The sequence below is a fragment of the Melanostigma gelatinosum genome (assembly GCF_949748355.1).
Source record: "Melanostigma gelatinosum genome assembly, chromosome: 16".
NCBI classification, from domain to species: domain Eukaryota; kingdom Metazoa; phylum Chordata; class Actinopteri; order Perciformes; family Zoarcidae; genus Melanostigma; species Melanostigma gelatinosum.
Genome location: NC_136649.1, coordinates 3,791,842 through 3,813,816, shown reverse-complemented (window position 1 = coordinate 3,813,816; position 21,975 = coordinate 3,791,842). Strand labels below are relative to the sequence as shown.

At 44.0% G+C, this 21,975-nt stretch overlaps 2 protein-coding genes across 3 annotated transcripts; both read right to left on the bottom strand.

Annotated features, from left to right (window-relative positions):
- Positions 1 to 3,168: 3,168 nt before the first annotated feature.
- Positions 3,169 to 4,470, bottom strand: kcns3a (potassium voltage-gated channel, delayed-rectifier, subfamily S, member 3a; the record flags this gene model as incomplete). The annotated part of the gene is made up of 1 exon (XM_079286095.1): positions 3,169 to 4,470. One exon carries the CDS (start codon positions 4,468 to 4,470, stop codon positions 3,169 to 3,171), a length of 1,302 nt encoding a protein of 433 aa, XP_079142221.1.
- Positions 4,471 to 7,885: 3,415 nt separating this feature from the next.
- wdr35 (WD repeat domain 35) lies at positions 7,886 to 21,398 on the bottom strand. Of its 2 annotated transcripts, XM_079287237.1 has the most exons (28): positions 21,260 to 21,398; positions 21,045 to 21,162; positions 20,227 to 20,298; positions 20,006 to 20,098; positions 19,792 to 19,920; positions 19,500 to 19,633; positions 18,533 to 18,698; positions 18,289 to 18,434; positions 17,401 to 17,526; positions 16,901 to 17,086; positions 16,324 to 16,359; positions 16,160 to 16,220; positions 15,355 to 15,499; positions 14,875 to 14,944; positions 14,535 to 14,588; positions 14,346 to 14,455; positions 14,018 to 14,237; positions 13,829 to 13,909; positions 12,782 to 12,918; positions 11,781 to 11,984; positions 11,484 to 11,630; positions 10,572 to 10,704; positions 10,350 to 10,460; positions 9,684 to 9,848; positions 9,217 to 9,357; positions 8,979 to 9,135; positions 8,543 to 8,783; positions 7,886 to 8,383 (listed from the first exon to the last, which is right to left on the bottom strand). In XM_079287237.1, exons 1-28 carry the CDS (start codon positions 21,281 to 21,283, stop codon positions 8,233 to 8,235), a joined length of 3,558 nt encoding a protein of 1,185 aa, XP_079143363.1. In that variant the 5' UTR covers positions 21,284 to 21,398; the 3' UTR covers positions 7,886 to 8,232. The 2 variants fall into 2 exon arrangements, with proteins under 2 accessions (XP_079143363.1, XP_079143364.1); XM_079287238.1 differs by lacking the exon at positions 9,684 to 9,848.
- Between the last annotated feature and the right edge of the window lie 577 nt (positions 21,399 to 21,975).

Genomic DNA, 21,975 nt, shown 5'->3' with positions numbered 1-21,975 from the left:
CAGGAGGACCATACCCCTGAGTGCTGACGTTGAGGTTTATTTAAGGGCTGAAGCCACAAGCTACTTAGCAATTCTCTGACACCTGAAAGCTGCAGAATACCATAAATGTTGAAATCATCAGCTGCCAGTGAGAGTGATCAGACTATTGCAGAGGCCATGATTTACATTTAAATCAGTTAGATCGAGTTTCTATTGACTTCCTTTGGAGGGCAACTGGGATATTTGATCTGTTCTTATTGATCGGCACATTCTGATCTGTGGAAGAGATAACACAGATACGACACACATGCGTCGGTCCTGCTGATGAGGGTAACTGCATCAAGAAGCAAGAGCATCAAACCACGGGACGATTGAAGCTTTGCTTGCATATTAAACACAAATGCCAATGACATATAATGTGATACCAGTCGCTTGGAACAAGACAAACCCAGTCACGTAACTTTATAGTCTGGCTTCTTCTCTTCCAATTAAAGACTCAAAACTCATTATGGGATGAATTGTGAATTCAGCGCCTTGTAAGGATTTTTTATTGACTTTTAACGGTTGTTCAGCCAGGCACATTGATTAAGAATTAATTACACGGATGACCCAGCAAACAGCATTGGATTGAATTGGATTACAATTGAAAGCCGTTTGACACAAAATACAGTAGAGACATGAGAACGAGACGCTGGATCAATAGATGAGAACTGCAAAAGCATGGCAGGAACGGAGACGGAGACAAAGGACATGAACAGCCACAGAATGCTGCATCATATCTTTCCAGCGGGAACTTCATAACTCACATTATAACTTTCATAATTAATTGAATGGCTTGAAAACTTATGTTCAAAGGTTTCTCAACAATGGAAACTTGTTTACACTGTCAGAGAAGTCAAAGGAGCAGTTTGACACTTTGGAAATGCTTTGCGTTGTTGGCTAGAGTTAGATGAGTTCATGTATAGAACTATGTACGTATCTGGAGCCAAGCAGACAGCCAGGCTCTGTCCAGGTCAACATCCACCTCTAAAGCTTACTAATTAACATGTTACTTCTTCTTTGTTTAATCGGAACAAATTCCACTAATCTGAACTGCTACTATTGCACGACTACTATTGCTGTTTTACTGGGGTTATGTGTCGGACTATTTCTTGGCAAGGTCCAGTAACTTCCGGGAGTTTCTGTTGGCTAAGAAATAGTTCATGCAGGCAGTTGGATTTTGTTGCGTTTGGACAAAGCCAGGTTAGCCTCGAGTTTGGCCTTTTGGTTGTCGCCATCTTGTTTTTTAGGAACCAGGAGTGACACGAGAGGGTGGAGCTAAGTACAACAGAATGCTGAATATGACGTTTTTAGTCGACCAAAAATGGACAGACAACAGACAACTCCCAGACGCCGTGGTAGCTAGCCGCCCTGAAGCATCCCCTGCTTTATGGTCTGTGTGACTCTAAATGGACCATAATGTACTAAATGAACATCATGCTGTATTGAAGAAGACTTGAAACTAGAGATTGAGACATAAACTCATGTTTACAATGTTTACTGAGGGAATAAATCAAGAGAGAAGGAGAGTCATTTTCTCATAGACTTCCATACAATCTGACTTCTTATTGCAACCAGATGATTCCCCTGCTGGCCATTACGACGAATAATAGTTCAAGGCACTTCCGGTTTGGCTTCACTTTTCAGACGTGGAGGTCAGAGTCATCTCTTGATGACGAACTATTCCTTTAAGCCAGCGGTTCCCAAACTTTTTAGGCCGCGCACCCCCTTCTACATCCCGACCGGGTTCGCGCACCCCCCCCCCCCCCCCTTAATAAAAAAAAAAAAAAAAGAGGCAACAGAGCCTTTTAAGCCTTCATAGCCGCATAAGAATCGGACCAATGAGTGAACAGTTTGCTCGCGCGTGGCATTTGTTTACAAGATTTAGTCCGCTGTTAAATGTTGCAGTGTGAACACAAACCGAGCAAAGGAGCAACTGCAACATTGTATCATATTAATCCCTGAATCAGAACAAAGCAAACGAACTGAAGGTGTGAAAACGCCCTGAAACACTGCAACAAAGTTTCAATAACTTTCAGTGACACAAGGCGTCACTTTTAAAGAGCAATACGGATGCGAGCACACACGCACAGGCTCAGAGGCAGATTATCACATTTAATTTACAATTAATGAGCGACTAATGTAGCCAGGATGTCTTCGGACAAAGCATCGATGCGGCGCGACACAGTGTTGTTGGACACCGGGATCATGTCCAACTTTTTTGCTTCTTTCTCTCCAATCATACATTCCACCATCTCTCTGGCAGCTGGCAAGCTCACGTCTTCGGCGATTGTGTGCGGTAGCCCCTTTCTCGCTATTCTGTAACCAGATATGAAGCCCGTAGTGCGTCATTTATAGACCAACACATGAATGAGACTGCAGTTGTTTTTGGCTGTTTTGTAACTCCTCCAATTTCGATATTAAAATATGTAAGGGGCTTTTGACTTGCACTGGCATGCTTGGTGTTCAGGTGGCGACGTAAATAAGAGCTTCAGACTGTTAGCCAGAACCTCACTGCACACCACGCACTGTGGCTTTGGGCAATCTGCGTTGCCAATCCAAGTGAAGCCCAGACACAGAGACTTTTCATCATATTTCCTCTTTTTTTCCCAGTCTGCGCCGTCTCATCTTCCTCTGACTCTGGCTGGATTTCTTCTCCCGGTCTCTCCCCAATAACGCACCTCTCCGTTCCCCTCGCCTCCGATTCCTCTCTCTCTCTCTGTCCCTCTCCTCTTTTACGACTGATAGCTTCAGATGTCCCACCTGACAGTTTTTAAATTAAAATTACATTTTTTTTAAATATTTAATATTATTACACCATCAGACCGCCATTACACTTTTCCTCTCGCGCACCCCCTAGAGGCAGCTCGCGCACCCCCAGGGGTGCGCGCACCCCACTTTGGGAATCCCTGCTTTAAGCCATCAACATATTTGACATCCTTGACCTTTGAAGGCTAAGCCCCCATTATTGTAGACCAGTTCATCGCGGTACATTGTGCAGCTGATCCCTTTTCCCTGCTCTTGTGTCTGGTTACAGCTTCTTTGAAAACTTCTCATGAATTGTGTGTGATAAAGGAGTTTGTGGGGTTAAACGTTTTGACATTGCATGCTGGAACTCTTTCGAATACTCCTATACTCGCTGGAGAGGGTTCAGTTATTGCTTCGTCTGAGATCTATATGTCTTTGCCGCTCGTAGAACGTGGAGAATTTATTGAAGATGTTCGTAACAGGCAGAGCCACCATCAGCAGCCCACAGAGGATGCACAGGGTTCCTATCAGCTTCCCAGCTAGCGTAACGGGGAAGGTGTCCCCGTAGTCCACTGTAGTCATGCTAATGGTGGCCCACCACCAGCCAATAGGCATCGTCTGCAGCGCCGACTCTTGAGATTCTTTCTCCACAAAGTAGATGAGAGCGGAAAACATTGAAATGCCCACAGACAAGAAGAGCACCAGCTGCCCCACTTCGCTGGAGCTGTTGCGCAGTGTGGCTCCAAGAGAGCGGAGGCCAGCCGAGTGGCGAGCCAGTTTTAGGATGCGAAACACTCGCATCAACCTCAAGATCTGCACCACTTTGCCGACATTCTCCAAGCTTGGGTTCTCACCATCGTCCATTATATCACAGGCTATAGTGACATAGAAGGGCATAATTGACAATAAGTCGATCATATTGAGCGGGCCGCACAAGAACTTCCTGGCTGATGGTGCAACAGCCAGACGGAGAATAAACTCGACGGAGAAGTACAGAACACAGATGATCTCAAAGAAAGTCAGCACTGGGTTTTCAATCTCCTTCTCATTGAGATCCACTTGATGGTAGTCCGGCATGCTGTGGACGCACATGGCGACAATGGAGACGATGACCACACTTAGGGATGCTACAGCCATCACTTTGGCTGAAGTGGAGTAGCCTGGATCCTCGAGATGAATCCAGATGTTCCTGCGGACATTCGCGCACCAGGAGCCTTCAAACATGTCTACGTCGTCTCCCGAAGCCAGCAGCTCCTCCGTAGACGAGTCAAAGCTGTGGCGCTGCAGTTCATCGCTCCCCTGATCCCAGCACTTGTCTTCTGCACGCTTTATCAGTTCATGGAACTTGTTGATGCAGCAGAAGTCCAGGTGTCGCTCCTTGATGCCCCAATACTCAATCTCTTGAAAAAACGAGACCACACACAACCCGTCCACCAGGTGGATTTTGGCCGTGAGGTAAAAGTTGAAAACGTAGCAGAAGAAACGCGGACTGCGGTCGAAATAGTACTCCATTTCAGAGGGACTGAAGTCATCGCAGAGCTCCAGGACTGCTGCGTCGGAGCTGCAACACAGGAGGCGACCCAGACGCGTCTGTGGGAATCGCTTCAGGACGTCGTGCTCCATTCGCTGTTTGAAACCGCCGACATTGACATTAATAAAGCAGTCGGCAGGGCACTGCGGACGCAGGACCTGTCCATACATCATGGATCTCAGACGCTTTGTTGCCTGCACACAAAAACACTGAAGTTAGAATACATTGCACTTTTCTTGTCATTTGATCACAGCGATGTGCCTTACAGCAGAGCAGTCAAGCAAGTTGCATACAAGTTACTGAGGCACCGTATCATGGAATGGTTGCATGCAGCATCAGTTGCTGTTTATTTACACTCCAGAGATAAAAGGTCTCCATCAGGAATTACACTGTATATTCGGGGTGGGAATCGTCAGAGATCTCGCAATACGATATTATCGCGATACTTCGATATATCACGATACTTTCACGATACTGTGATATTCTGAGTATTGCGATAACATATTTTGCGATTTAATACTTTTTTCCACTTCAAATGATGTCCCCAAAGGAAAACTGTGTCAACATGTTCTATCTGATAAGATAAAGTTTTCAGTCTGTTCATCTCACTTCAATCATTTTTATTGCAGCAAATATGATTGTCAAGCAGACAGACTGAACAACAATGTCATAAATGTTGCATGAACCTGACAAACTGAACTGTTTGTATTACTACATAGTCCAACTGAACTAAATGCAAACGTGTGGACTCAGTGTATGAACTATAACTTATATAAGTAGGATATTAGAGTTATATAACTCAGTATAACTTGTGATGCGTGGACGTCGAGGGCAGAGAGACAGTTATGCGCTGCACTCTCCCCATGAGCCGGCTGCTGTTGGCAGGTTTCACCCCGTTGTGAGGCCAGATGTCTCTTTGTTTTGACCAACTTCCTACCAATCACGCTGACCCAGGACCTTTGCTGACCTCACCAGAAAACAACTCAGCACCATGTAGTGGACTGAAAAAGTAATTGATTTGATTTTTCTAAAAAAAATTATAAAACAAATTATAGTTTATAAAATAGAAAATCGATACTTGGCGTCCGTGTATCGATATATCGCCACGCAAAATATCACGATACTATGCTGTATCGATTTTTTACCCCACCCCTACTGTATATGTTCACATTTCTCTTTATATCACAAATTACACGTGTTACACATCATGAGAGTGCTCTGCACATGCATTTGCATGCAATGAACATAAATTAAATATTTTTTAAATGTTGGATGAGTCAAAAACAGAAACAATTCTTAACATAAACACAACTGGCTCATTAAAGTCAATGACTCAAACTACAAAACTGGTGCTGATCAAATTATAATATTGGTGCAGCATTAGTGTTTTTATGTGTGGTGAACATTTTACCTACAAAAGCATCGACTTGGAACCCGTCAACAGTCATCAGTACCTGCTGTCTCGCTTGTATTGTGTTACTGCGTTTCAAATAGCAGTGAAATGGCAAACCAGGGTCAGATTTGACACATTTCTGCAGCAAGAAAAGTTGGCAGCGTTTTAGAAAAAAAATCATCACATGCAATTGAAAAGCGTAAAGTGAAATAAAACAGACTTTTACAGGGACATTAGGAATTGTTGCACCAAATATTCGTGCGCAAAATAATACGACAAACCATGTCAACGGTCACGGCAAGGGGCAAATATCTCCGACATGATGGAGTTGATCCAGCAGCATACCTGCCCGTGAGCTGCTCCTCCGGCGGCGCACACGTCTTGTCGAGCTCAGCCCGCAGTGGTGTGTTTGTGATCCCAGCACGGGGCGGAGCGCACCTTCTATCGCGACAGTTGATCACAATGGGTGTGTTCCCCACTAATAGGCTGTTTTATACGACTCCAAAGTTCAGACTCCAAACTTGAATGCGTAACGTGCTGCTGATGTCCGGAGTGCGCCAGCTCATTGAAGGTGTGTCTGATTTATCACTGTACATATTTGATGTCTCTTTAGGGCGATAAGTGCTCGCATCCTTCTTTCAGGGCTGACCTCTGTTCCTCATTTTCTTTTCATCATATTGTGAATACGTTTTGGAAAATAAACTGCTAAAGTAATAGAATACAGTCCGGGGGGATTGAAAAGCACTGTCTAAACATTTGGTTGCAAATAAATACAATAGAATAAGAGAGTATTGGGTTCAGTTTAGCACCATTTGCCGGCTGATCATTGGATGTTTGGTGCGCCGGCAGCAGAGGGAGGAGTGCAGGAGATCTCATGCACAGTGTGTCATGTAAGGAATCACTCAGATGAATTAAAGATACCCAGTGTGATGTAATGTTAGAAATGATGGGGATGCAACAGTAACTCCTTATTGAAGCGTCATTTAAAAAACGACGGGGCCCAGCCAAGATTGGGTAATTCATTATGAGTCAATGTTCGTAACAATGAGGACAAATCGAGCACAACAAACAACAAACCACTCTGTCATGTGATCTCCTCCTGCAGGGCAGAACTACATTACAGAGCCTTCACCCTGCTCCTCACCGAAAAATAAAAGTTGCTCTGAAAACTGCAATAAAACGACATATTATTTTTCACTTTCAGGAGTTAAACATTTGAAGGAGTCATGATCATAATTACCAAATATAAATTTTCTTTTAATGCCAGTTTGTTAACATAATAACTTGATAATTGAATTATTTTCTGTAAATCTTTTTTTGCTGAGCAACAACATTGTTTTTTGAATGCATTTCTATATTTTTGTGCAGGACACTATAATTAGCACGTATTTACCCTCGGTGGAAAACAATAGAAACAACAATTTAGAAACTAGAGGGCTCTAGATTGAAAACCTGAGACAACAAATCAAATAATAAAAATAATCATAAAAATGCACGACTTCATACTGGAATGGCTTGCAATCAAACCTTGTGGTTTTAATCGTGCCATTTTTTAAATTTTGGCGACACAGTTTATAATACTTATTTCTGTAACTGAGGTTGAATGCCATGCCAATTCATACAGCCCACAATTTGGCATGACACAGCCGAAATGATTGAAAGATTAAAAAATTAAAAAATTCAAAAGACAAGAATCTCCCTATTGGGGCACAAGGATTGCAATATGCCAAACAGACGAGACAAATTGAAAAATAAAGTTGGAAGACTGCTTATGATGCCGCATGCTACTCCTTTCCTGACAGCAGATGGCAGGAGAAGACTATCAGAAGCAGGTCAACATGGATCACTGAGGCGAGAGCTTCAGGACAGTACAGCCACCAGGATCTGGTTTTGCGTTACATTCATTGATGTCGTTCGCAGCAAACATTTGTGTTGTGTGAAATACTAACCATGCAATCAATGTTGGGCTCCGGGTCCAGGTCATCTGGTTGGACGATTAGTTGGGCACTATTCAGTGCAGTGGAGATCTCAGTGAACACCACTGGTGCTGTGGGCATTGATTGGGTTTGGAAGCCTTCTGTCTTCAGTCACTTCCACATCATGTGCAGTGATCAGGAATGTACCACGACATTAAAAAGGTCAGCAAAATACATGGTCAATGATTGTATTAATGTGACAGTTTATTCACCGTTCACTTTCATATAAAAATAGTACACAAAGCACTTATGTATGTTCAAGTATTTTACAACATTTTAAAAAGGTAAAAAAAACAGATTTAACTACAAAAAAACAGATTATTCAAGACGTATAAATTGAAGCTCACGCCACATGTATTTTCTTAACATAGAAGTTTAAATATAAGTTTTGACTGGACACAACTTATTATGGAATGTTTCAGTTGGGGAACTTAAAGCATCAAGTTGAAAAGCAGCTATTTCTGCAAGTAAATGATTTCTGTTCATGTGCTCCACAGACTCAAACACAGATATAACATATGCAGGTCACAGTACAGCACAGTGCTTTGAGATGTGAAAAGCAAGCTTCAAGCTACAGGAGTGTGACACAGTGGGCAGCAGCTATATTTGCGGATCTCCTTCCACAGGACGCAGTGTTTACACACACTGCACATCCAGAACTGGTGCTCCTGGATCGGCAGACCCGTCACAATGCAGGTGGGCAATTTCCCTTCCGCCCTAAAAAGGAGAGACCAATCTGTGTAAGAAGGAAAAACGGGCAACATAATGACTTCTAAATAATGTAACGTCCTCATTTTGCAGCCATACAGTTTAGGAAGCTAGTCTCCCGTCAGCGTTGGGAGCCAGAGTTAGATGTGCACCCTTCGGTGGCCTCACCCCTCTGATGATCCGGCCAGCTCTATCGCGTGGCTGTCCTTTGGGGTGTGCTTGGTGAAGATCTCCAGGGCCAAGTCCTCATAAAGTTGCCGCTGCTGGAGATCCAGGCTCTCTAGGGACTCCAGCTTGATGAAGGCCTGTGAGCACGTGCCGAAGGCCCTGTTGGCTGCGGCGCAGACGGCGAGCAGAGAGTAGATCTCCACCGCCGGGATGATGTCCTCATACTCACGCAGGTGAAGCGCTTTAATAATGGAGAAGCAGTGAAGGGTTAGAGTCAGAGTGCAATACTTAAATGTGGTTTTAACAGTCTAAAAAGAGGGAATGCCCTACATAAACTAAATAATAGCTCACAACTCTACTCCTGTCTTTGAGTCAGTGTGGAAAATATTGAGTCATAATGACATCATCCGGTGAAGTGTCCTGTGTGATTCGGTACCTGTGCGCATGGCGTTCTCCATGTAGCCTTCATACAGCTGCCTCTGGGCAAGCAGAAAGAAGTGATACGCCTCCGCTCCACGCCAGGCGTTGTCCACAATATGATTGTCTGAAGAGGTTGCATCCTCCTCGAGCAGCCCGGCGAGCGCAGATGTCGCCTAATTACAGTTTAGTGATATTTCAAAGCTTTTGTACAAGAGAAATAGATTCATAGTATGTACACGTAATTGAGATATTACCTCGGACGTCTTCCCTTTGGCTTTGCTCTGCTGTGAAGTCTTCACCTGCTCGTGGTAACTTTCAACGAGTCGCGCTGCCAGCACGTAGAGCTTCTTCACCCGCAGTGGTCGGGTCCCTTTCTCTGCCTCCTCATCCGCTATCTGTAACAGAAGGGATTTAAGCCCATGCCCACAAACAAGCTAGTCCAGCAATTAGTCAGCTACATATCAGAAAATAGAATACGTACATTCCAGAATTATCTTTCCCTCAGTTATCAAATTGCCTCGTATCCTGATTCAAGATGTGATTCATCTTTATTGAAATTATTAACCCTTAAAATGCTGCTCCTGATGGAAGCTGAAGAAAAGAACAATGACCAGTTCGCTCTAAGAGAGTCAGTTAGATCTCTTTGTCTGAATGTGGAAGTCCCAGAAAACACTTTCATGAAGCTACTCAGAATCAGTGAAGATGAAAACATAAGCCTAACCTTGAACATGAGTTTGGCTGCATCTAGGAAATGGTGGGCTTTCCGATACAGCTCCACTGCCTCGAGGGTTTTATTCTTCTCAAGAAGATGCGACGCATATTTGGAAAGAAGAGATTTGATCTCCTTCATGTTGTGGGTCCTGGCTAGTTCCACTGCTTTGTTCCACTATGAGAGAATGACAACGTTCATTCAAAATGACCACATCATTACTTGTGCCTGTAGCTTTTTAAATATGGCATTTTTCAGATGAATCTAAATGAATAGTCAGAAACGCCAGTGCTATGAATGCAACACTGAATTGAAGTTCAGTGAAAATCTTCTTTTTTTTTTTAATGGAAATGACTCAGTCATAGTATATAATTACAGCACAAATGAAACATGCTTTAACATAAAGCCAGCTGTTGTTACCAAGTAAAACAGCTGCAGCTTAAATTATGTATGTAAAGAAAGTTCTTCCCTTTGTCCAAACCATCTTGAGCCAGATGTTAAAGTTGACATTGGAAGAGCAAAGCTGGAGAGCAGCATTCACACTGGAAGGCTAAATATCCCTCAGGAGGAGGGCGGGGGTGGGAGGACAGCAGCTGCCACAGTGACTAGCTGTCAAAGTGCGTATGAATGCGGTCACTCAGAAACTCTGGCGCCACAGGTTCTCTGTCCGTCTCTCACCTGGTTCAGATGAACACAGGTGTCAACGGCAGCTTTGGGCTGGTTGCACTTCAGGTAGGCCGTCACAGCTTGTTCACACATGCCCACAGTGGCAAACATTTGCCCAATATCCTAAAACACAGAGATGGAGACAATAGAGAGTTTGGTTTTTTGAAGGATTCGGAGTCGTTGATGTCTGAAGCCCAAAGAGAAATATCAAAGACATGGGAACTTCTGGCTCACCGGTAAAAGCTGATGGTTCTCTGGAAGCACAGCGGTCAGCTTTTCAAGGCCGTCATAGTCCTCTAACATGTAGTAGCATTCCGCCAGCCTCTCCTGGTTACGACCCTGAAGGTAGTACTGCACTGCATTGACCCTTCGACACAGTAAGGATTTAGATTTAAAACCTGAAGGGGAGCAAAGTTGCCTCTGATGTTTAAGTACAGGTTCACATCTTAAATGCACTGAAAGGTCGCTCTAATAATTCCTAGTGTCAATACGTGCTGTGAGGAGGTGATGGGGGGGGGGGGGGTCATCGATCTGTCCAAGAATGCATTCTAAAGTTCACCTGAAGATCACACGAGGCTTCAGCATTTGCTGTTCGCTAAATCACATGAAGTTATAATCTTCTGAGTACAACTTCCCTCGTCTTCTTTCCCCCCCAATGCGCACTTGATTCTTTAACTTTGGAAGGTTCCCACTTGATTTGACTATCTCAGGCTAATGACGCCTCGCATTGTTGGCATTGAAGAGAGCATAGACGGACACGGCTTCAGTTTCCTGTTGGAAAGGGCTGTCTGACAGCAAGGTCAATATTCTAAGTGTAGCGGACACTTTTTTAAAAGATTATCTTTTTGGCCTTCTGGCCTTGCTTTGATAGTCAGGAGAGGGGGACCAGACGGGAAGACAGGCAACGGGTTGCAGGTCGGGTTCAAACCCTGGCCGCTGCAGTAAGGACTTAGCCGTGGTACATGGGGCACCAGCTTTTTAGATAAGCCTTCTTTTAGTGTCTAAAATACGTCCACAGCAGTACATTGCTTGGCTCCTGTGCTGGTACTCCTGTCTGTTTCTCAAACTATCCCTTAAATTATGGAACCTTGTTATTGTCATTTATAATACCACCGGAGAAAGAAAGGGTAAATCAAATTTCAATACCACTTCTGTCTGTCAGCAAAGTAGTCTCCGATTGCATTGTACGCCTGTTCCAGCAGAGTATCATCACAGTCCCCAGAGCCGGTTTTCAGCAGCTGGAGCACCCTGAACCAGTCTCCCAGCTTGATCCTGAGGCTGATGGCAAGGTCCCTGCGAGAAACAAATCAACTGTCGTCAGGCCGAGAGAAACGGTGGCATGATGTAACGCTGACATTAAAAATGACAAACAAAACGAAACAAGAACTGAATCAATCAGCGGAGGTCCCCATCAAATATACACCAACAAATACGGCCAAGTACCTGCGGTCCATATCCAGGTACATCCGCTCAGCTTCCTCAAACCTGCTGAAGTAAGCCGCCACCTCCGCCTGCTTCATGGGCTCGCTCTGCAGGTTGCCCAGCCGCTTGACGAACTCGATGCCCTGGTAGTCTTTGCAACGGACGAAGGCCTGTTCGGCCGTCTTCAGATCCAGCTTCTGGAGGGCCGCCTCAGCCAGAAGACGCCTGGCATGTTGATAACGGAGATAGGGGGGGCGGTGAGCATAAATCCTATTGCTAGGATGCTACGCTATGTTATCAGGCTGTATGAAGTCAAGCTGTGACTACAAATTTGTGTCTGTAATCAATTAGTCTGTGTCAATCTCATGATTCTACAACTGTAGAACTCTAAAAAGGTTTCCTCGAGTCACAGACTGGAAATGACTCGTAGAACTCTTTAGATGTTGCCAGATTTCGAGGGATGCTGTAAGAAGTGACGCACCAGCCAGAGAACACACATAAGCTGCAGCGATCACACTGCTGCTTCAAAAGACTTACCATGAATCTCATACTCAGCAGCAATCCTCTCAAACCGGCATAGGGTATACATGCTCCGATGAAAGACAGCAGTGACAGCAGCTATTAATCGGTGCTATTTTGACCCGGCAACGAAGCTCAAACGACTCTCGATCAGACAATTTAGGATTCATTTTTGAGAACTGATTTTGCTACTTTGTATCACTATGTCCCATGTTTACGTTGATTAAATCACTTATAAAGGGACATCAGGCGGCTGCCACACCTCTCTCACACACACACACACACACACACACACACACCAGAGGGGTCCAGTAAAACCTGGTGTTCTGCCTTTGTATGTGGGAGACCAAAGCTCATTAATCCTGTGCTTCAAAGCCTCTCTTCCAACTTATTCAAAATCTGTTTGTTTTTCTTGAAATGCGTCAGATTGATGATATTAAAACAGTTTCAACCAAACTTTTTGTTGTTGTTATCATTGTACTAGATAGAAATGTTGCATTTACCAGAGTCTTGGATGAGGATTGTCTTCAATGAACTGCGAGGCATCTTCAATGCCCACTTTTTCAATCAATGCACGGCTGTCTCTCAGGGAGCGGATTTCAAAGTTGATGAGGTTGTCTTTGTTCGGCCTCTCTGGATCCTGTGGAGCAAGATACCACGACCGAGTGTTCAAGGAAATCAACAAATGCAAACTGCACTGTTCAGCACGTTGAAGGTACAACACAATAGTTGTGAGGAAAGCCTCTGTTAACACTACAAAGGGCCCAATTCACATCCTTTTGCAATCAGCTGTTACCACACGAGTCAACAGATAACATCAAGACAAGTCAGTATTAAGTCTAAACTATTGTAAAGCCATCCGTTTTAGGATATTTTAAGGAATACTTAACCCACAAAATGACCATTTGTTTATCTCACACTGCGTTACCTTGAATTCTTGAAGAACACTGTTTTTCTCTCATGCGTCCACAGTAAACAGAGAACCACAAAACAGAGAAAGGTCTTGATGAGTTGAAGGAAACGGAGGGGGCGGGTCTTCGCTAACATCGTGTCATTTAAAAGACGTACTACTTGTCTGTGCTAGTCCGGGAGTTTTAAATAGATGTTAGCGAGAATGCATGTGTTGTAGTGAAGTAGTGAGCGTGCGAATGGATCAGTTATTGTACTGCTGGAGTTGTGTGAAAGTTTGTAAACAGATGTTTTTCTGCTCTTAAACGCCCCCCCCCCCCCAACCAATGCTTCAATTCATCGAGACGTTTCTCTGTTTTTTAGATTCTTTGCTCACCGTGGAGGAATTACAGAAAAACATGACGCCGTGATACAGTCTGAGCAATCAGCCCTGTTTTATTCCTCATTTGCTTCCATGTGAAGTTTCCAGCTTGAATATTAACGCAGTGAGTAGCTGATATACAAACAGTCATTGTGTGTGTGAAGCATCCCTTTAATAGCCAACACGGTAAATATCTTGATAAGAGCATAAATGGTTATGTTTCAGATTCCAACATGATTGCGTTGGGACTTTCACGGGACATTTTTTATCAAAGGTGTACCTTCATGATTTCATCAAGCAGGACAGATTTGATTTCCAGGTCTTCGAAGTTGCAAATGTAGCCAGAAGTTTGGATGGGTTCCTGTTAAAAGAAGAAGAATAATACATGATGGCAACAGTTGCGAAATGTTTTTTTCCACAACAATGCAAGGCAATGCAGCTGACCATCACACAAACACCGAGCACTCACCTCTGGGTCTAGGTTCCTGAACACATACATCCTGGTCTTCTCCATCATGGCAAAGAGGTCAGGATTGTCATGCGCCCACTTCATGTCCCAAACATCCTTCCGCTCAAACTTGGATGGATCTCCTGCAGACGCCTGGTTTCCGATGCCGTCGCCTGAGCCACCACGGACCTCCAGGTCCAACAGAGTCAGCACGCCTGCAATGTCGATGATGGCCAGACGGCTAAATAGAAGAAAAAAAGATGTAATGTTCATGAAAACTGTGTTAATAATATATATATATATCTGTACAGCAACAAGTTGAATATGCATAACACCAATCACCGCTTGCCTGGAGTTGCAGTTCAAGGACAGATAGAAGGTTCTGTTGTTCAAAGTGTATTTCTGGATGAGAACAACGTTCGGGAGGCTGTATCTGTGGATGGTGCCAGACTCTCGGCCCTGAAAAGCACACATGCACCCAAACACTCAATGTTTTACTTATGATTCAGAACTGTTGAATTAAAACAGATGTACATACCACTATCAGGGTTTTATCTGTTGCTGTAATACAACAAATGGGATCTCGAGTTGCCTGAAACGGAAAAAGACAAAGAGTCTACATTTTTACCAAGATGTTAACATTTTAAAAGTCAGGCTCGAGACAGTTTAAGTGAACTGAACTCAGCGACAAAGGTTTTCTTTTGATTCGACAACAAAGGGCTTCACATACAGTAGTTGGAGAGACTAAATCAAAATGTAATGTATTGGTTTCACAGTATACTGTTCAAAAGTGTCTGCAGAGTTATTTTCTGATTTTGTGCTTCAACCTGGACGTTACACAAACTCTGTGCGACCTGAGAGGTGAAGATGTCTCTTACTGTGAAGGCTTTTGCAAAATCTGGACTGCTGTCGCTGGCTGCAGATGGACTGCTGTCAATGTGATAGACCCTTGAGAGGCAGGAAGTGAGAACAAATGAGAAAGAGCCAGCGAGGCTGACAGACAGTTGCTCTTTCCACTGAGGTGAACTGTTGTCCAGGTGCTAGGATAGCCCTGGCAGAACACTAGGTCATGCCCAGCCTGTCTGGAACCTCCGTGGCCTTTGATTCAGATGAATGGATCCTCTTCATGGCGCTGTCAGCAAATACAAACACCCTACACTGAACCAGGGAGCCAGTGAACCCAAGGTTTCATCTGCTGACTCACAGAATAGAGCTTTGTGCTTAATCTTGGCTCCCTGTAACTTTCCATGATCTGCTTGATGTGTACTGCAAGTTGTGACGTGGCCGTTCTATTCGGTGTAGATGCTGCTCCGCTGTACTGTAAATGTTAGGGCAATGCCTGAAAAAAAACACCTCACCTCTCTCTGCCCTCCTTCTTAGTTCTGGTCACTTGGTTGATCTCCAGGGCAGTTAATTTCTTTGCCACTCTGTACTGCCACAAGTAGAAAGCCTCTTTGGATGCAGCGATCACGTGCGTCTTGGTCATAGTGACAAACAGCGGATCTGACCAAGGAGACAAGTGACAGACGTAGTGAGAAAGATGAGGATCAATGTCGAGTGTGTGTAAAATGATGTCAAAGCTCTGCATGTTTTAAGTGTGGATGAATACAAGTAGATGAAGCAAAGTGTTCTTAAACAGATACACACAAACAAACAAAAAGCCATTGTGAGGCCACAAGGAGGAGGAGACACCTCCAGAAGGCCCACACAGGTACTCACTATCAATCTGCAGCCCATTCAGTCCCACTAAGCCTTTCAAATCTGCAGACTTTGAACCGTCTTGGCCACAGGCCTGAGCTCAGAACAACATTCGGACACTTCCAGCAGAGACAGAATGCTGAATGTTTGTGAGATATGAAGACGCTCGGTGCGAACAGTCTGTTTGCTGTAGGATGCTGTGGGCCCATGAAAGATGGAACTGTGGGCAGCAGGTGGCAGAACGCCATCCACCGTTTCTCTATAGACGGGGTGCGATGTCTCACGTTGGCTGGAAGAAATACTCAGACCGTATGGCAGATTAGGACTTTGATCAGCCCACCGTTGGGCCACAAGAAGATTACGACCAAGTTCTCCTCTGTGTGCCCACTGCATGCAAGCTTACAGGGCTTGTTTGTGTGAGAAAATTCACATTTTTGAATGTGTTTCTTTACTGTATAAACTCACCAATGTCAATGTATTTCGAGTCCAGTGGAGTCCCAATGGAGTTGCACAGAATCAGGACATACTGAAAAACACACAGTACTGCAAAGTTATTCTGAAGGTCAGTTGATGATTCTTCATCAACACAAATAGTCCTCATTCTGAGTGTGTGGTTTTAAATACATTACCCTTGCATGACTCCCAGACTCCAACTCAGCATCCTCCTGTGTGGCAATGAATTCAAAAATAAAACAGGAGGTAAGACAGCAGAGAAACATTCGTGATCCTTACTATTGCAGCTCACTCTGAGTCTTCCCCATTGTGTGTGAAGGTTAGAATATATCTGGATAAGCTGGTCTGAGTCATACAGCACGTATCAAGTCAGTTTTACACATCATTACAAGTCCTGTTGCTTTACTCTCACTGTTGCCATGTTAGGACGTATAAACGGTAGATAGACTGTACTTGTACAGTGCTTTTCTGGTCTTTCCGACCACTCAAAGCACTTTCACACTACTTGTCGTCATTCACCCATTCACACACTGATGACAGGGGCTAAGTGACACCTGCCTGTCAGACTAACTCATTCACACACCGTAGGCACAGCTACGGGAGCAATTTTGGGGTTAAGTGTCTTGCTCAAGGACACATCGACATGCGACTAGCAGAGTCGGAGCCGGGGATTGAACCGCTGACCCTCTGATTGGAGAACCCTGCTCTCCACTTAGCCACAGTCGCCCCATAATAACCCGCAGGTGTCTGTACCTGAGGGTGCGTGTCATCTGCTTTGCTGGCTAGGATGCAGAAGTCCCCTGAGGTGGTGATGGACATCAAGCTCTTGACATACTTGACAAACTTCTCGTTGTTTTTGGTGTCCCAGAATACCACGCAGTACTCCTGGCGCTCTGGCTTTGTGTAGGCGTACACCACTGTGCTGCAGCAGTAGCCCCACTGTGAGGAGACATCAAGGGGCAGGTGAGATTCACCATGTGTGTGGGGATTCTGAACTCTGGGAAGGCATTTGATCAAACAGTGTTTTTTCAGGCAGTGAAGTTATTTTGGTGTCACTGCTTTTTGTACATTTGGAAACATGATGTGAAACTATCGACAGCAATCTGTACCCTGAGCAACTGGCCAGAGCTTTAACGGTACTCATGCCAGATGAAGTATTATATTAAGTTTCTCTATCTACCAGTGTCTTCAAAAACAGTTTTTTTCCCTCCTAAAACTTGAGTTAAAAGCAAGCCACAGGTGTTGCTATTTACCTTATAGTCTGGTCTTATGTTGGCAAAGTAGATGTAGGAGTCCACAGCCAGACCGATACGCAGCCCTCCTCCCTCCCAGCCAACTCCCGTCATCTGCTTCCCCGGCACTTTAAGAGTTCTCAGATGCTGTGTACACAAGAAAGAGTGCAAAATCTCAAATGTGTCCCGTCTCATGGCATTTGTATATCCCCACTGGGCTTCTCAGGGGACATGGGTATGCAAGGGGTGACTTTTAATCAATTTCAATGACTTAAGAACTGCTTTGCCAAGTGATGAGATTTCTGGCTTTCAGAGTACATTTCCAACATGACTTGCATTTTCAACAGCTCAACAATGTCGAAAAACACAACAGAGAAATGTACTTCCTGTTTAAAGGGCCAGTGTGTAGCATTTAAGCATTGGCAGAAATGTAATATAATATTCATGAGTATGACTTCTTGAGTGTATAATAACTCGAAACTAAGAATCGTTGCATACTGTGTCCGCATACTTCAGAATGAGCAGTTTATATCTACATGCGGAGTGGGTCGTCTTCATGGAGTTCACTATGTTGCCCCGGCATGTTTCTACAGTAGCCCAGAACGGACAAACAACACTGGCTCTAGGGAGGGTCATTTGCATTCTTGCGTCCCACGCTTGGACGCCTGGGGACAGCTTCAGTTGGCTAAATGCCCCAAAATCCTACACACTGGCCTTTTAAATGAAGTCAAAAAACTGAAACAAAACACAATAGACATTGTATTCATTATCAACTCAGTCCATTCCATGTAAATTCTTATTTTTGGTCCCTCACAGGATACTGACAGGAACAGCGCATGGTAGTGTACTGCTCGTGCCTCGTCTTTTTGGACAAAACTCTGTGTGCGGTAACATAACCTTCACCCTCACCTCTCCAAATGGCGTGTAGAACTGCACGACATTGAACTCCTTCTCCGAATTTGAGGCTTTGAGGGAACCTGCTACCGCCAGAACACTGCCACAATGATTCCACTGGATACTGACCACAGTCATCAGAGTGTCGATGCACACTGGATCTGAAGAAAAGAGCAGCAGCATAGCTCATCACCATAGCTCATCACCATGGGTCAACATTTCATTGAAGTGTGTACACTGAAGTCTTTGAAGGTCTTACTTTCATCATTCTCATAGCGCATGACCTGGCATCGCCCACTGTCAAAACAGATGGCGAGACACGGACAGTCTGGTTCAACGTAACCCCCAGCTCCTGCATACCAGTGGATACCTGCGATACTGATCGCTCCCGTCGCATTGGCGAGACAGCTGATGGTCATTTTTATCTGAAACACAACATCAAATTATTATTTTCTATTATTTTCATGTTAATAATTGGCAAATGAATGAATACATGTTCCCGATGCAAAGAGAAGCTTTAAAGGGACTTTTGTCACATCAGTGTTGAAGGCAAATGTCGTCGATTGAAGCAATAATTGTCTGGACTCCTCCTCTGGGTAGCCAGGGGGTGCGGCGTGCATGCGTGAATAAAGTAAGTATTGCAAACTAGCTATGTCTCCAACAGCAAAAATAGCATCCCAAAATATGCGTGCAGACTATGTTATGGAAGAGGATGCATTCGACAGTGTTTTGGCTGGCTCGGATATTCAGCTGTATTTATTCGAGACAGTACACGGCTGAGGCTGCAGCGGGGGGGATATGGCCGGCGGGGACCGACCGGGGGTCAGGAGCTTGAGCGCAATGCATCCTGGTAAATGTAGGCGCTGCCGGCATGGCTCAGTGAGCAGAAGAGCTCAGCTTTCTGGGTCAATAGTGTGGGAATGTATTGCTTCAATTGACATGTATTTACCATTAACACTGATTGGACATCCACATAAAAGGTGGTGAATTTTCCCTTTAAGCAAGCAATGGAGTTGGTAGTGGTGAGCATGGCTGTCTAGTGCATGTTTTTAATATCACTAGGAGTCGCCTTTAATAAGATTATATAATACAGCACCATTTCAAGCCTTAAGCAGGCCAACAATATGCGCTCTGATAATGTATAATAGACTCTTCCTAAAGCTGCTAGTTCCACATGGGTACATACTAAAGTGACATTTCTACTTTACTTAACCTTATGCACTCACTATGAAGTTTCCCTGATTGTCATAGATGTGTACTTCCCCGTTGGCCATGCCGAAGAGGAGGATCTTGCTGTCTGGCGACCACGCCACATGAGCAAGCTGATTTCCCTTTAGCTCCTTCCCCCAAATCCGGTTTCCTACAGCAACAAAGAAGGCATTCATCCTACTGTGCATGTTCATGCTCAGTATTTGAACAAAGCGAATCTTTATGCTAAATCTTGATGGAAAGATATTGGGATTGATCGCCATTTGTTAGATTTTTAGCAGAAAAACTGTAAATGTGTTTTTTTTTTACCATCTACAGATCCAACAATGACTGCTCCATCTTCATACACAATGCAGATCTTCTGACCATCAGCGTTCCAGCTCATGCTCCTCACCACCGACTTGTTCCGGTTGTTGATCATCTCCTCGTACCATGCACCTTCGGAAGGGGGGAAGACAGACAACCGTGAAAGCCAAGTTCATTACAAGACAACTTGCATTTTTGATTTGACGGCAGTAAACACCTTTGTAGAGCATCCATACAATGATGAGTCCATTCTGGTCACTGGTTGTCAGCTTTTCATACTGTTCGTTCCACGTGACCACTTGTACTGCACCTGCAAAGTGTAGTAGTCATGAAGTGTGAGATACTTTTCAAGTGCGCTGTACGTCCCTGCACTACCTAATTATGTACGCTGCCTGTTCCCAACATATAATGATTTGGTAACAGCTGAATTTAACTTACCACTGTGTCCCTCTAGAGTCTGGTTCATTGACAGATTACTGGGTGCAGCAAGACCTTTAAGTTTGGCATCATCTGTTGACAAAGCAGAAAAAGAGATCAGGTTCAGAACCCCAACAATGTCCAAGCGACTCTCAGTGAGGGAATCGTTAAGAGACCTTTTGAAAGACCAGCACTTGTCTACAGCATTGGAGCAGTAGTGTGGAGGTAAAACCAGCACAGAGCTTTCATTGTTTCTTTCACTTTACTGTTGGTGTTTGTTTAGCAACATAATAACATAACACCAGTGGGTCTGTCCAACAGACGGAGTGGACAAGGTGGTACCATTTCTACTTACAGTGACTGGACACTGAGGCACCAGAACAGAGCCAAAAAGCTTATGAAAGTGTTCAGATTGTTTTGAGCCGTCGTTAAAAAAAAACTCAACTCTAAATCATATGGGTACGTGATTAATGGCTTTGACTGTGACAAATAAACTTGACTGTATTAATCAATTATTACTATTTTCATCGTTTATATATTTATATCATCAAGTCTTACCAAACTTTGAAACTAGAAAGGGATTTCATCTCATGAAATGAGAGACAATACTCCACTCATTTTAAGTTGGGGTTCCTCTTTTATGCAGCACACCTCTCACAGTTATACGCTGTAAAGCACGTCACATGGCAAGCAGCTTTGCATTGTGTATTGCATGTGTTTAGTATTTTCCTAATATATGGTTCAGATTTTCATTTGTACTTGAGTTTTTACCATCTATGGTCGTTAGGCCTGGGGTCGCTATAACTGTGCAGGGTCTGAGTTCCATCCCCTGAACTCACCTGTCTGAGTTTCTAGCTTGAGCACTCTGAGGAGACCATCGTCTCCTCCGCAGGCAATGAAGCCTTGATCTTTGTTCCACGAGACACATTTTAGATGGATATTGTTGGGGATAGCAATCTATGAAACACAAGCCACATTGTTAAGCAACACTCTATGTTTTAACAGACGTATTGATAGTTGAGTTAACGTTTAGGTGGCAGCAGCGCAGACTCACCTTCTTGCTGAGGTAGATAAACATGGCGGTAGTGCTAACAGACCTCTACCAATCCGTAATGAAGTGCTTACTGCGTAGGTATACCAGTTAACATAGAAAGACACCAACCACACGTTAATTAGCAAACTAATACTAGAGTGAGATAACTTTTTCAACCTAGCTATGCTAACGTACATCACTCAGCCTCGGTCTGGTCGATATAACGTTAGCATACACCGTTAGCTTTGCTAGTAAATTTTCTAACGGGACACACGTTAACATACCAAGTACCAACGACGGTAACGTTAGCTGTAGCCTCTTACATAAACGCTAGCTACGTCTATAGTTGAAAACGTAAACAAATGTATTTCAGAAAAACTGTTCAAATTTGACGTTTCATTGCTCGTGTTGGAGGACTCCAGCACTGAGAAGTTGTAGCTTCAATCGGTCTCCCGTGGTAACCGTAAACCGGAAGAGGGTTTAGGGTCTTTCTGGTAATTGTAGTTTTTCATGTTCGCTTTCTGGTGATGGGCATTCTTTTGAGGATCCGTCCCGTTGGCTGCATCGCTTGTGAGCCGCTAATTAGTTTTTTATTTGGGACTTAAATCTTCTGCTACCAGAGGAAAAGCTAACACTACTTTATTTAGCCTTGCACTTTATTTAGCATACTTTAAAACTGCAGTAGGCTCCATACAGTGGTTCTATGATTGAATGAATGCATGACAAAAGCTTAATAA